We start from the raw sequence: 12,140 nt of genomic DNA on the forward strand, positions 1-12,140 counted from the left end.
GACTGGGGACCCGTTTATAATTTACATATACGTGCATGTCTCAATTCAAACTTAATTTAAAATTAATTTTATTAAATATTAAGAATATAAATATTATATATATTCATACAATATAATATATTGCAACATATACATATAATATGTACGCTATTGAGAAATATAAAATTAATAACAAATATACATCTAATCACTAACATTCAATTAAAATAATTGAATGTATATAGATTATAATTTTTTTTCTTATCAGACATGTAAATCTAATTTTTATCTAGAAAAAATAAATAATAAAAATTTATTAATTTAGATTATATGTAATGTTAATATTATTATATATATACATTTATTATTAATTATATTTATTATTATTAATGAATCTTTATATAGAATGTAATAATTAATTGATTAATAAATGATGAAGATTATATATGATAAATTTTGAAATAGTGAGATTTTAGATATGCCACATAGGTTAAGGCTTAATCCTATTATATAATAGATAATTGTATTAAAAAAAATGGGACAAGTTTAATGGGACGAATGGAGTATTTAATTGTAAAACTTCATAATAAGATTCACAAAACACGTCATAAACGATAAAATTATATATATATAAAAATCACTTGTTAATAATACTCTTAAATAACTAATTTGCTTAGCAAAAAGTTAATAATATCTATAAAAATAAAAATGTATAAATACAAACCATTTTTATGTATATTTACAATTTTACCCTTATATTGTATTATCTTTGATGAATAAATTTATTATGAGAAAATAAGGGATAACAAAAATATATAAACACAAAACTAAAAGAAATACAATAAAAATTTGAAAAAAGGGAAAAAGAACTCGTTGACCCAGCCTCAAAGAAGTCGGACCCCAAGTTCCCAACCCACCACCCTCTTCCTCCTTCCTCTCGCCGAGTCGCGACCCTTCTCTCCCTCTTCATTCCCTTTCTTTCTTCTCGCCTTTCTCCCTCCGCCGCCTTCATTTCTTCTTCTCTGTATCTGACACTTCATTCGATCTCGCCTTCGTCTCTCTCTCCCATACCTCCTTTAGCTTCTTCTCTGTAATTGCAATCTAACCTCCTTCGATCTCGTCGCTGTGATTTTGTTTAAAAAATTTATTATACAAGGCGGTGGGTGCCGGCAAAGCTGATGCAGGTGCGTGTCGCCGAGTAGAAGAAGGAGGCGACGAGTAGGAGGTTTCGATTTTTTTTTTTTTCTAAAATTTTAATTTAATTTCTGTAAATAAATTCTATAATTTTTTGTTTTAAGTTATTAAGTGTACATTTTAAAATATAAGAATATTTTAGTAAAAGTTTTTATAATTAATACTCCCTCTGTCCACGAAAGAACTTCATGTCTTTCCTTTTTGGGACGTTCACTAAAGAACTTTCTACCTATTTTTGGACTATATCCCACCACTTATAATCCTCTTACTTTTCACTTTTCACAATTTTCAATATTAATTATAACACCTTTTCATTATTCCCAATACACTCAACCACCTTTTATTCACTCTCAATACACTCAACAATATTTTTTTTTAAAACTCGTGCAACTCCCTCTTAGAAAGTTATTTGATGGACGGAGGGGAGTATATTTTTATTATTAACCTTTGTTTAAGTAAAATGATTATTTTAATATTCACATAAAAAAACAAATATATGAAAAAATAAAAAAATAAAAAGTTTTTACCCATTTCAATACCAATTTTTGTTCAGAACCATTTATGATATTTACATTCATTGAAAGGGTATTAAGAAATATCTTCTCAAAACACATATCACGCATAATTAACTTCTCCCAATCACGTGGCGCTAATTTTTCAAGAAATCATCTTCAACGACGAGGTAAGAAAGAATAATATCACTCACAAATTTCATGATCAAGATTTGGTGGAGAAGAGCCAAAACCGGCCGCCGTTAATTTACCGCAAAAAATAAAAAAAACTCATTTTTTTCATGTTGAGTTAAAAAACTATACAGGCATTGGGTTTGCCTAAAGCCACGTTATCTCTCTCTTCACCGACTGGGCACGTGCGCCTGAAAACCAAAATCTTGTGAAACAGCGAAATAAATTTATACGAGTATAGTACATGTCGACATATGCGATTCATTCCCCATCATCACATTTCTATTTTCTTCTTCTTTTCTCTTTCGTTATCCTACTTTTTGCCTAATCTTCAGCACACACCCGAAAAAACGCAGACTTAAAAAAAATTAATCTGACTGGCGTTCTTGATCTACTGATCCTATTGTTTCCTCTCATCTCTGGGTTAGTTTTGAGTGTTTTTTTCCTGCTAATTGATGGTTTTCTCTGTCCCAATCGTTGGGAAGGAGATGATTTAGGGTTGTGGGATTCTTGATTTTTGGACCTTGGAGTGTGATTGGGATGCTTTTGATGTTGTTTAGATTCAATGGCGATTTGGGCTCTTGTGATTTTCCCCTTTTTACCCTTTTTTCATGATTGGTTGAGGGAATTCTGTGTTGGATCGACTTGTTTTGCATCTTTTGGCGGAAAGTATTTGTTAAGTGATGTTGTTTTTGCGATGGTGATTGAAGAATTGTGCAACTTAGAGAATGCAGATGTTAACTTAATCACTCATTTGAGATTAATCCTAAAAAGTGGGAAATTAAAAATTGTTGCTCATTTGAAGTTGCCCCTTTATTGAATTTGTAAGTGGCACTTGATAAAAGTTAAAGAATGTTATGGGAATTGTAGTAGTGTAAACTAAATTGCTGCATTGGAATCATAAGTATAAATGTCATTGAGTTCCTGCAACCCAGGAACTTTGTTGAAATGGAAAAACCGTACGGTCGAAAAATCATAAAACGTCGGTGTGCCAATGCTAGAGATTGTGAATACATCATGCCTTGTGCATTTCCATGGTTGAGTGTTGGTTGTAGTTTTGGTGCTCCGTCGATCCTTAGTCTGTGCTATAAAAGGCTTTAATTGTATCTGCCTATCATTCAGCCCTGTTGATATGCTTATTTAGTATTGCTTACTTATATACCTAAAGGGTGGGAGTCGTTTCTTGAAATGATATATGGAACTATAGTTTAAAGTTTCAGTATTCTTTATAGCAATTGCAAGGCGGAGGATTCCACCAAACTGCAGATGTCTCGACCTCTTTCTTCTTGCAATACGAAATTAAGTAGTGCTATTTAGTTTCATTGTTTTCTCCTGCCAAATGATCTTCTAAAGAAGCTGGAGCTTATATTTTCTAAGTAGTAATAATAGTTGTTTATCCGTTGTTTTCTCAGACCTGCAATTCAAAGTTTGGTTTCTAGAAATTTCTCAAAGCCATTAGCATGCCTCGTGATGATTCCACTCTTCTTTCACTCTTTACGCTTCTTTCTTTAAGTTGTATTAAACAAACTTTCTTAACTGTTTTCACTTTGTTCCTTGTTAGACAGTATAAGGATAGCTCTTAGTCGAAATGTCTTCTCCCAGCAAGAGGCGTGACATGGATGTCATGAAATTGTAAGTGTTTCTTGAATAGTTTCTCTATATTGTTCCCACTATCTCGAGGATCATCCAGTTCTTGTTCACCAATCTGATTGACAAACAATATATTGACTTTTATGTAATGACGTTGCATCATCAGACCTCTTTAATGTTTTTGTTGTAGAATGATGAGTGACTACACTGTGGAGCCCATAAATGATGGCATCAACGAGTTCAATGTGGAATTTCATGGCCCAAAAGAAAGTAATGCCAGCCCACTTTAGCACGTGATCACCTCCATTTGATACGACTTAATTTGCTACACTTGGCTTTTGTAATTATGTTGGTGAAGCTGTTTATAATTATATGCCGCTTTTTTTTCCCATTTCTAGTCCTGTTTTTAGCATCCTAAGTTTTATTCACAATAGTTAGTCGTTGCTTATACTTCAGTGTTGCATAAATTTTACTCTCTGTTTGGTCTTCTCGAAAGTGATTAGTTTATGTAGATGCTTTTGGTGAATCTATCATTGACTGGCAATGGATCATTTTGGAGTTCCGATAAAATTGATATCAAGTTTGAGGAGGGTGGTTCTGACATTGATATTAATTGTAGGTCCGTACGAAGGTGGTGTTTGGAAAGTTCGCGTGGAACTTCCAGATGCTTATCCCTACAAATCTCCGTCAATCGGGTTTGTCAACAAAATCTTCCACCCCAATGTTGACGAGCTGTAAGTTGCCTTTTGATGCATGTAAATAATTGGGATTTGGATACGCGATAAGTTAGCAATTCTGTAATTATATATACTGACTTTTGCACTTGGAGAAAATACCCGAAATCTGATTATCATATCGTATCTTTACCAAATACTTCAGAATGTTGATCATTTGATTTTCTGACCCGTTAGCAGCTGCTTCATGTACGTTTATCATGCTTATCTGTACATTTTTGGATGATAGGTCGGGCTCGGTATGCTTGGATGTCATCAACCAGTCGTGGAGTCCAATGTTCGGTAAGTTAATCGGTTGATTTGATTGGAGATAATTGTTAGGATCTCGTTTAGGTGGGTGGTAAAAAATGCTATTAGGAACCGATTGACTTGGAGAAACCTGTTTTTCATGATTAACACACCAAAATTTAAATTTTATTGTATGATGTGGGTAACATGTCAGGTTGGCCCCTTTATTTTTTGTTTCTAGATTGTAGTTTGGGTGAACAGTTTATATATATACACGCGGCATAGCGCCAAGATACATGAACTTTCACACATTTCTTGTTTTGCATATGAACTTAGAGTCCTGCCTCCATACATGAACTTTATTTTCTTTTTTATTTTGCACACGATGAACATTTTCAATGAATGAATGTTGAGGTAGAAGTCGGAACTGTTTATGTGCCTTAAACGAAAATCTTCCTAAATGATGTAGTTGGACATTAGGTAAATTCCACTGCAAGAATACAAAAATATATTAAGAATCATTCGCCGGAAAGTTCGTGTATTTGGTGGCAGAATTTTAAGTTCTTGTGCAAGACCAGAAAAGTGTGAAAGTTTGTGTATTTTGGTGCAATTACTCCCATATATATGCACATATTGAATTATTCATATATATAGGGCTCGGATCTTGTGAGAATCACACATGAATAACAGATTTGGGCTCCCTCACTCGAAACCCCAGCTCCATTGCTGTTTTACGAGTATATCTGTATCGAATTATGTTGCGAGACTGACATTGCGTCAACAAAATGTATATCTATATGCAGATCTGTTGAACGTGTTTGAGGTTTTCCTCCCTCAGCTTCTACTCTATCCAAACCCTTCAGACCCACTCAACGGTGATGCCGCGTCTCTGATGATGAAGGACAAAGCGCAATACGAGCAAAAAGTCAAGGGTACGTATGTCCTTTCATTCTGTCTCAAAAGGAGTTGTTGCTACGCGTATATTTCTCACGTCTTCTTCTCGTCCAATCCAGAGTATTGCGACCGCTACGCGAAGAAGCAGCACGCTGAGAATAGCGTGAGCGATGAGAGCGAAGACGAAGTGAGCGACAACGAGGCCTACAGCGACGGGCGGAGCGATAGCGATGACGAAGTTGCAGGGCGTGCCGATCCGTAGGGCGATCCATTGTTTTGTTAAAATTAATTGTATCATGAATGGTTGCTATTATCATGTACAATAGGAGTTTTAGAGCAGCTTAATTTAGTGAGTAGGTGTTATGGAAATCCCAATTTCAAGTTTATTACTGAAGTTGATGTAATACTTCCACAATCAGGCTTATATATTATCGTCTGATGTTGGCTTGAATCAATCTCTTTGAATCTGCACCATATATCAGTGTGATTTGTGTCGAGAATTTGTCGCATGTTTGTGTTTTTTGTGCAGTTTGAGACTTATAAAAGACGAAAGTTGTCTATGCCTAGGGTTGTAAATGAGCCGAGCCGAATACTAGCAGGCTTGAGCTCGGCTCGTTTAAAATTTAAATATTCGAGTATTTTAGCTCGATTCGAGCTTTTATATTAATTCTTGATCGAGTTCGGTTTGGGCAATGCTCGATAATATTGAATTTGAGCTCGAGCTCGAGCCGAGATCTTCGTATACATGATGTTCGAGTTCGAACATCAGTTAATTTTTTTTAAAAAAGTTTCTTAATTAATATGTTACTCTATTTGTTTAAGACTCCTGCACTAATTCGATTGAAGGTTTGTTGAAGGTTCGTGAACAACGTCGCAACATGTTCGCGAACATCAAATTCGAACATATTTTGGAGCTCAATGAGCCGAATGTTGTTAGGCTCAGGCTCGAGCTCGGCTCGATAAAATTATTAAGCTCGAAATCAGGCTTGACACGTTTACTATCGAATCAAACTACGAACAAGCTTTTTGGGAGCCAAATATCGAATAGCTTTTTCGAGTAGTTCTATTCATTTGCAGCTCTAACGTTTGGCCTTGTTATGCACACGAGTCAGGTCGGTTCAAATTCAATCTAAATCCTAACCCATAACTCAGATCTAACCTAAACTCATGATCTCTATGGGTTGGGTCAAAATAAGCCTGAACCAAATTCTAACTCAAGTCGTTTGAGTCGGATGAATTTGGATTCAGGCCGGATCCAACCTGCGCATGCAAGTGCAAGTAGTATAACATATGAAATAAAAATTGAAGAAACGATCGATGAATAATATAAATAAATTTAAAACAAGACACAAGGTGAGACAACTAAATTGATCATAGGAAGGCCAAAAAAAAAAAGACATTAAAAGGTGTACGTGATAGGGAATTTAAGTGGAAAATTTGAATCAATCTTTTTCATTCAGACCGAACTTTTCGAATTTCATGCTATAAATTGAATATAAACCAAACTAAATCAAAGTCAAACTGTTCACTTCGATTCCAATTTGTTCCGGTGCAAATAAAATTTAATAGAGTTTAAAATCATCATAGAAAATATTCTACCAATACATTATAATTAAAGAGGCAAAATGAAAATACCCATTTTGAAATAACAAAACAAATAATAGTATAATACCCACCCTTATAAAACTATATAAAAAGTATCCACTCTTACCATTTTACCCTTTTACGTGCAAGCATGCATTAGGCCAATTTTAATTAATGCATGTTTACACGTTCACTTGACGCATGACCTAACGTGTAAGCGTGCATTAGATCAGTTTTAATTAATGCACGTTTACACGCTCTCACGACCTAGCATGTAAACGTGTATTGATCGCATTTTGTGTAAGCTAATGCACGCTTACACATTCGCACGACCAAGCGTGTGTAAGTGTGTAAAGATAAACACGACTTTTCATTGTTCGTGCGAATTTACCCCTCAATTGGAGGCCGTAGCGGCTGCACGTCGGAGAAGAGAAAGTGTCGCAGCAGTTCGGATGAGAGAGAAAATGCGGCAGAGGACCCGTGATTTGATCGTTTTGTGGAGATTTTTGAAGGAAGACTGGAGTTTCTGAGCAAGCAGATATTGGGGAAAGGGTGGAAGCCGAGTATGGATCCGATTAAGGAGAAAATAGTTAGGGAAAGGTTCATAATTCGATCACTTTATGAGTTTGTGTGGAAGATGGTGTTTTTTTCTTCTTTTTCTGCGTGAGTATGAAGATGAAAGAGTGGGGAAGATGATGGATAGTTTTATTTTGTTTCTTTTAGGGATAATTGCGTCAAAATACACAAACTTTGCTAAAAATTCATATTTGACGCGAAGTTAGGATTTTACATTTTAATACACCAACTTTCGTTGTTGTCCAAATTTGACACGACTTAATTCTTAAAAATTCAAAAAACAACCTCGTTTTGTAAATAATTATACAAAGACCCACTTATGTTATTATTTGGGACATTTAAACCAAAACAATATTTCCTTATGATGTTTTCTTTTAATCTTTGTATAAAAGAAAACCGCGCCTAAAATGGTTTAAAATAAAACATCATAAGGAAATATCTAGTTTTGGTTTAAATGTCCCAAATTATAACATAAGTGGGTCTTTGTATAATTATTTACAAAAATGGGTTGTTTTTTGAATTTTTAAGAATTAAGTCGTGTCAAATTTGGACAACAACGAAAGTTGGTGTATTAAAATGTAAAATCCTAACTTCACGTCAAATATGGATTTTTGGCAAAGTTTGTATATTTAGGTGCAATTTTCCCTTTCTTTTATTCATTAAAGGTAAAAATGTATTTTCATACAAAAAATAGGCAGTTTTTATAACGGTGAAAATAATTTATTTTTGACATGTGAAATTGGGAATTTTTAAATATTAACTCAACCTCAAATCCAATAACCACAATCCAAATTCAACATGATGATAAACATAAGACAATCACCTCAGCTCTATCAATCCTATTCAAGAATGAAATCAAAAAAACAATAATTACTACGATGATTACTACACCTAAATGAGGCTGAAAACGTCGTCGTCTTGTCGTCCAAGAATCATTCAACTCAAAATGACGATTCTCGCCGGCACCTTCCATTCCATTCCAACTCCTTCTGCATGGCCTTTTCTTCATCACACTTCTCTCAAATTTCACACACACACTCTTCGCAATCTCCGTTCCTTCTCTCTCTACATCTTCATCTAATTCTATCTTCTCAATTTCTCATCACATCATGAAGCAAACCTCAATCTTCGCCTGCGCTGTTTCACTTCTCCTCCTCCTCCGCTTAGCGGAATCCGAGGAGAATCTAGTGCGAGATTCCCTGCTCGACTTCTTCTCCAAACTCTCCAACAACAAGAGCATCTCCGCCCCCGGCTCCGGCTGGAACTCCACCTCCGACCCCTGCCGCGACAGCTGGCGAGGGGTCACGTGCGATCCTCTCCTGCACGTGCAGGAGATCCACCTCGGCGGCCTCGGCCTCCGAGGCGTCTTCGATCCGGGAACGCTCTGCAACGAGCGCTCCCTCTCCCAATCCCTCTCCACCATCAACGTCGCCGGAAACGCCCTCCGCGGCGAGAATCTCCCCGCCATCGCCAACTGCTCCGACCTCGCTCACTTAGACCTGAGCTCGAACCAGTTCGCGACGGCGCAGCTCGGAGATTCCATCCCCCGCCTCAACAATCTCCAAACCCTAGACCTATCCAGCAACATGATTCCCGGTTCCTTACCGGATCTTTCACAGATGCATGCCCTAACAAAGTTCAAAGCTCAGCAAAACGACTTCTCCGGCGCCATACCGGACCTCGATTTCTCGAGGTTCGGAGAGTTCAACGTCTCCCACAACAGCCTCTCCGGCTCGATTCCGTTCGGGGCGCGTGGCTTGCCGCCGAGCAGCTTCTTCGACAATCCAGAGCTCTGCGGCCCTCCGTTGCCGAGAAGCTGCTCTCAGGCAGCTGCTGAGGAGTCCACTCCCGACGCGGCGCCGCTTCCTCCTCCTCCGCCACGAAGAGCTGAGAAAAGTGGCATCACAAATCAGCAGATTCTGATGTACATAGGCTATGTGGTGGTGGCCTTCGTGGCGGTGTCCCTGATCCTTATATGGTTGAGGAGGAAGGGGAAGAAGAACGAAGACGCGGTGGAGGCGGCCGCGGGTGAGGACAGCGTGATGAAGCCGAGTTTCTCCACGGTGGAGCTCAAGGCAGGGAAAGGCGACTACTCGAGCGGGCAAATGTCGACGTCGTTGATCGTGCTGACGAGCCTGGAGGCGAACGGGATGAGGTTCGAGGACCTGCTGAAGGCGCCGGCGGAGCTGCTGGGGAGAGGCAGCCATGGGAGCGTGTACAAGGTTGTGTGTGAGGAGCAAGGGATGACTCTTGCGGTGAAGAGGATTAAGGATTGGCAGATTTCGAGTGGTGAGTTTAGGCAGAGGATGAGGAGGCTCAATCAGGTGAAACACCCCCATGTTATGCCTGCTGTTGCCTACTACACCTCAGGGCAGGAGAAGCTCATTGTGTATGAGTATCAGCAGAATGGGAGCCTCTTCAGCCACATTCATGCCACTGGTAATTGCATTTTCTCCACTGGTTTTGTTTGGTGGACGTTTCTGGAAAAAATAATGTATTTTTTCCATTGGTTTGAAACATGACAGGAAATGGGAACAGACCGGCGCTGGACTGGAGCAGCAGGCTGACTGTTGCCGCTACTGTAGCGGATGCATTGGCCTACATGCACGAGAAGCTGCAGTATGACAGGATCCCTCACGGGAACCTGAAATCCTCCAACATCCTGTTGAACGGGAACATGGAGGCCAGCATCAGTGAGTACGGGCTGATGCTGGTGCAAGTGGAGGGTCAGGAGCAGAGAGGAGGAGGCGGCGTTCTTGCCAATGGGGCCCTCGAGGAAGCTCAGGAGGACTACAAGGCCATTTTCAAGGCGGATACTTATGCGTTTGGGGTGGTTCTGCTCGAGCTGCTCACGGGGCGGATGGTTCTCACCGAGGGGTTGGACCTGGGGAGCTGGGTCGTGGCCGTGGTGAGGGAGGAGTGGACGGTGGAGGTGTTTGACAAGAACTTGATGCGGGAAGGTGTCAACGAGGAGAGGATGGTGAATTTGCTACAAATCGCGATTAGGTGCGTGGCCAAGCCCCCCGAGGCGCGGCCTAGCATGAGACAGGTGGCGCTCGCGATTGGCGCGATAAGGGAGGAGGATGAGAGGTCTTTGGATGTATCCGACTTGTCCGTGACTCAATCGTTTGTTGGTTTATAGCGGGAAAATCAGAATCGGTTCAAAGTTGGTGATGGGGAAAATGTGTTGTGAGTGATGATAGAGTAGAGAAATTTATGATGTGGTGTGGTCAAGGCAGCCACAATTTATGATTTAATGGAATAAGTATTGAACATGGTTTTGGTTTTTTGATTGTAATGCAATTTGGATGAACATAGTACTATATATATCGCAATTTCGTGTTTTATTTGTATTTGATTTTTATAGGAGTTGGGTAATAAAAGTGTCACACAAGATGCAAAATTGAGTTGGCCCATTTGGCTAGAAAAAGCTAAGTTCTAAGATGTTTCTGTGGTTAGAAAATTACTACTATTCATATTAGCTTAGAAAGATTAATAGGCAATAATTACTCAATTGACTTGAAAATGATCTAGTCTAATGAAATTGACCTTTTCTTTCTTTCCCTTTTTTTTCTGACTGAAATTGTTTGTGGAAGTTAGTCCTCACAAATTTTTTTATTTCAACTTTTCTCTGAGTATAGAATATAGATGAAATTAAAATTTATAAAGAAGGACCAAACACCTCAAGAAATAGTAATCCTATGTCGTCACTCGTCACCCACCGTGTTTATTATTAATTCTTTTCGCTGTAATGTTTGTTCTAATATATACTAGTAATTTTTATTTTTCAACAAAACCTTGTTTCAGAATTAACAAAACATGAGTTAAATGACACTTTTTTTTTATCAACTACGGAGTACAAATTAAGATTTTCTTAGAGCACAATATAATTAATGCGCATTTTCTTGCAAATTTAGTGGTTGCAGTTGCAAAAGGTTTCATAATCACACCAAGGATTTCAAATAATATAATAATGAAAGCACGTCAAGAATGTGATTGATTAAATATTGTAGTAGGTCAATTTATATTATCAACATTAAGTATTTTCAAAAAAATGTTTCAACTCATTTTTTTTAAATAATTTTTGAAAAGTTTGATTTAATTACAACTCATCTTATAAGATCCGACAATGAAATGATGAGTCATCTCGTCTAAAAATGCAAAAATATTATAAAAGAGAAATTTGCTAATTGCCTGTAAATCCATAACATATTTCAGTATTTGATTTTTGCACCTATTTTGAATCCATAACGTTTCATTTTCGTCTCATATTTATTCAGTGATCAGTCAAATTTGTCTGGTGATCGGTCAATTTCCTATGTGGACGTCGGAAATTGACACAGAGCAGCCGAAAATGACACCGTGGCGTCGGAAAGGACACTTGAATTTATTTTTGACATGTGTAAAATATATATATAACCCCCCCCCCCCGCCCCAATACCCATCGTCTTCCCCCTTCTCCCCACCCCAAACCCCAATTTCCCCTCCACCCGCCGGTCCCTGTCGCTCCGATACCCTACCCCAAATTCGAGCACTGCACACAAAAACACACGGCGCCACACAGGAACACACGAAGTCAAAGAAGGAGAGAGAGTCGTCGACGACGACATCAACGTTTGGGACGTAGGCTTTGAGGCCTTGGGAGCGGTCGTGGCCGTGGAGGTTGAGGGCGAAACCA

At 38.4% G+C, this 12,140-nt stretch overlaps 2 protein-coding genes across 7 annotated transcripts; both read left to right on the top strand.

Moving 5' to 3' along the window:
• The first annotated feature begins 835 nt into the window (after positions 1 to 835).
• LOC130989441 (ubiquitin-conjugating enzyme E2 5-like) lies at positions 836 to 5,757 on the top strand. Of its 6 annotated transcripts, none has more exons than XM_057913452.1 (7): positions 836 to 1,204; positions 3,418 to 3,488; positions 3,637 to 3,716; positions 4,066 to 4,180; positions 4,410 to 4,462; positions 5,212 to 5,340; positions 5,422 to 5,757. In XM_057913452.1, the coding sequence occupies exons 2-7, from the start codon at positions 3,445 to 3,447 to the stop codon at positions 5,562 to 5,564; spliced, it is 564 nt and encodes a 187-aa protein (XP_057769435.1). In that variant the 5' UTR covers positions 836 to 1,204; positions 3,418 to 3,444; the 3' UTR covers positions 5,565 to 5,757. The 6 variants fall into 6 exon arrangements, with proteins under 6 accessions (XP_057769435.1, XP_057769433.1, XP_057769434.1 ...); XM_057913450.1 differs by having other exon boundaries at positions 836 to 1,197; XM_057913451.1 differs by having other exon boundaries at positions 841 to 1,197; positions 3,422 to 3,488.
• A 2,427-nt stretch (positions 5,758 to 8,184) lies between these two features.
• On the top strand, positions 8,185 to 10,809 carry LOC130989389 (probable inactive receptor kinase At2g26730). Its single transcript, XM_057913365.1, has 2 exons — positions 8,185 to 9,901; positions 9,988 to 10,809. Exons 1-2 carry the CDS (start codon positions 8,572 to 8,574, stop codon positions 10,602 to 10,604), a joined length of 1,947 nt encoding a protein of 648 aa, XP_057769348.1. The 5' UTR covers positions 8,185 to 8,571; the 3' UTR covers positions 10,605 to 10,809.
• The last annotated feature ends 1,331 nt before the right edge of the window (positions 10,810 to 12,140 follow it).

Source organism: Salvia miltiorrhiza, chromosome 6, assembly GCF_028751815.1.
Source record: "Salvia miltiorrhiza cultivar Shanhuang (shh) chromosome 6, IMPLAD_Smil_shh, whole genome shotgun sequence".
NCBI classification, from domain to species: domain Eukaryota; kingdom Viridiplantae; phylum Streptophyta; class Magnoliopsida; order Lamiales; family Lamiaceae; genus Salvia; species Salvia miltiorrhiza.

Coding starts and splice junctions, on each gene's coding strand:
- LOC130989441 (XM_057913452.1), top strand. CDS start 3,445: ATGTCTTCTCCCAGCAAGAGGCGTGACATGGATGTCATGAAATT. Junction 3,489..3,636: donor GACATGGATGTCATGAAATT/GTAAGTGTTTCT, acceptor TTTTTGTTGTAG/AATGATGAGTGACTACACTG. Junction 5,341..5,421: donor ATACGAGCAAAAAGTCAAGG/GTACGTATGTCC, acceptor CGTCCAATCCAG/AGTATTGCGACCGCTACGCG.
- LOC130989389 (XM_057913365.1), top strand. CDS start 8,572: ATGAAGCAAACCTCAATCTTCGCCTGCGCTGTTTCACTTCTCCTCCTC. Junction 9,902..9,987: donor CAGCCACATTCATGCCACTG/GTAATTGCATTT, acceptor GAAACATGACAG/GAAATGGGAACAGACCGGCG.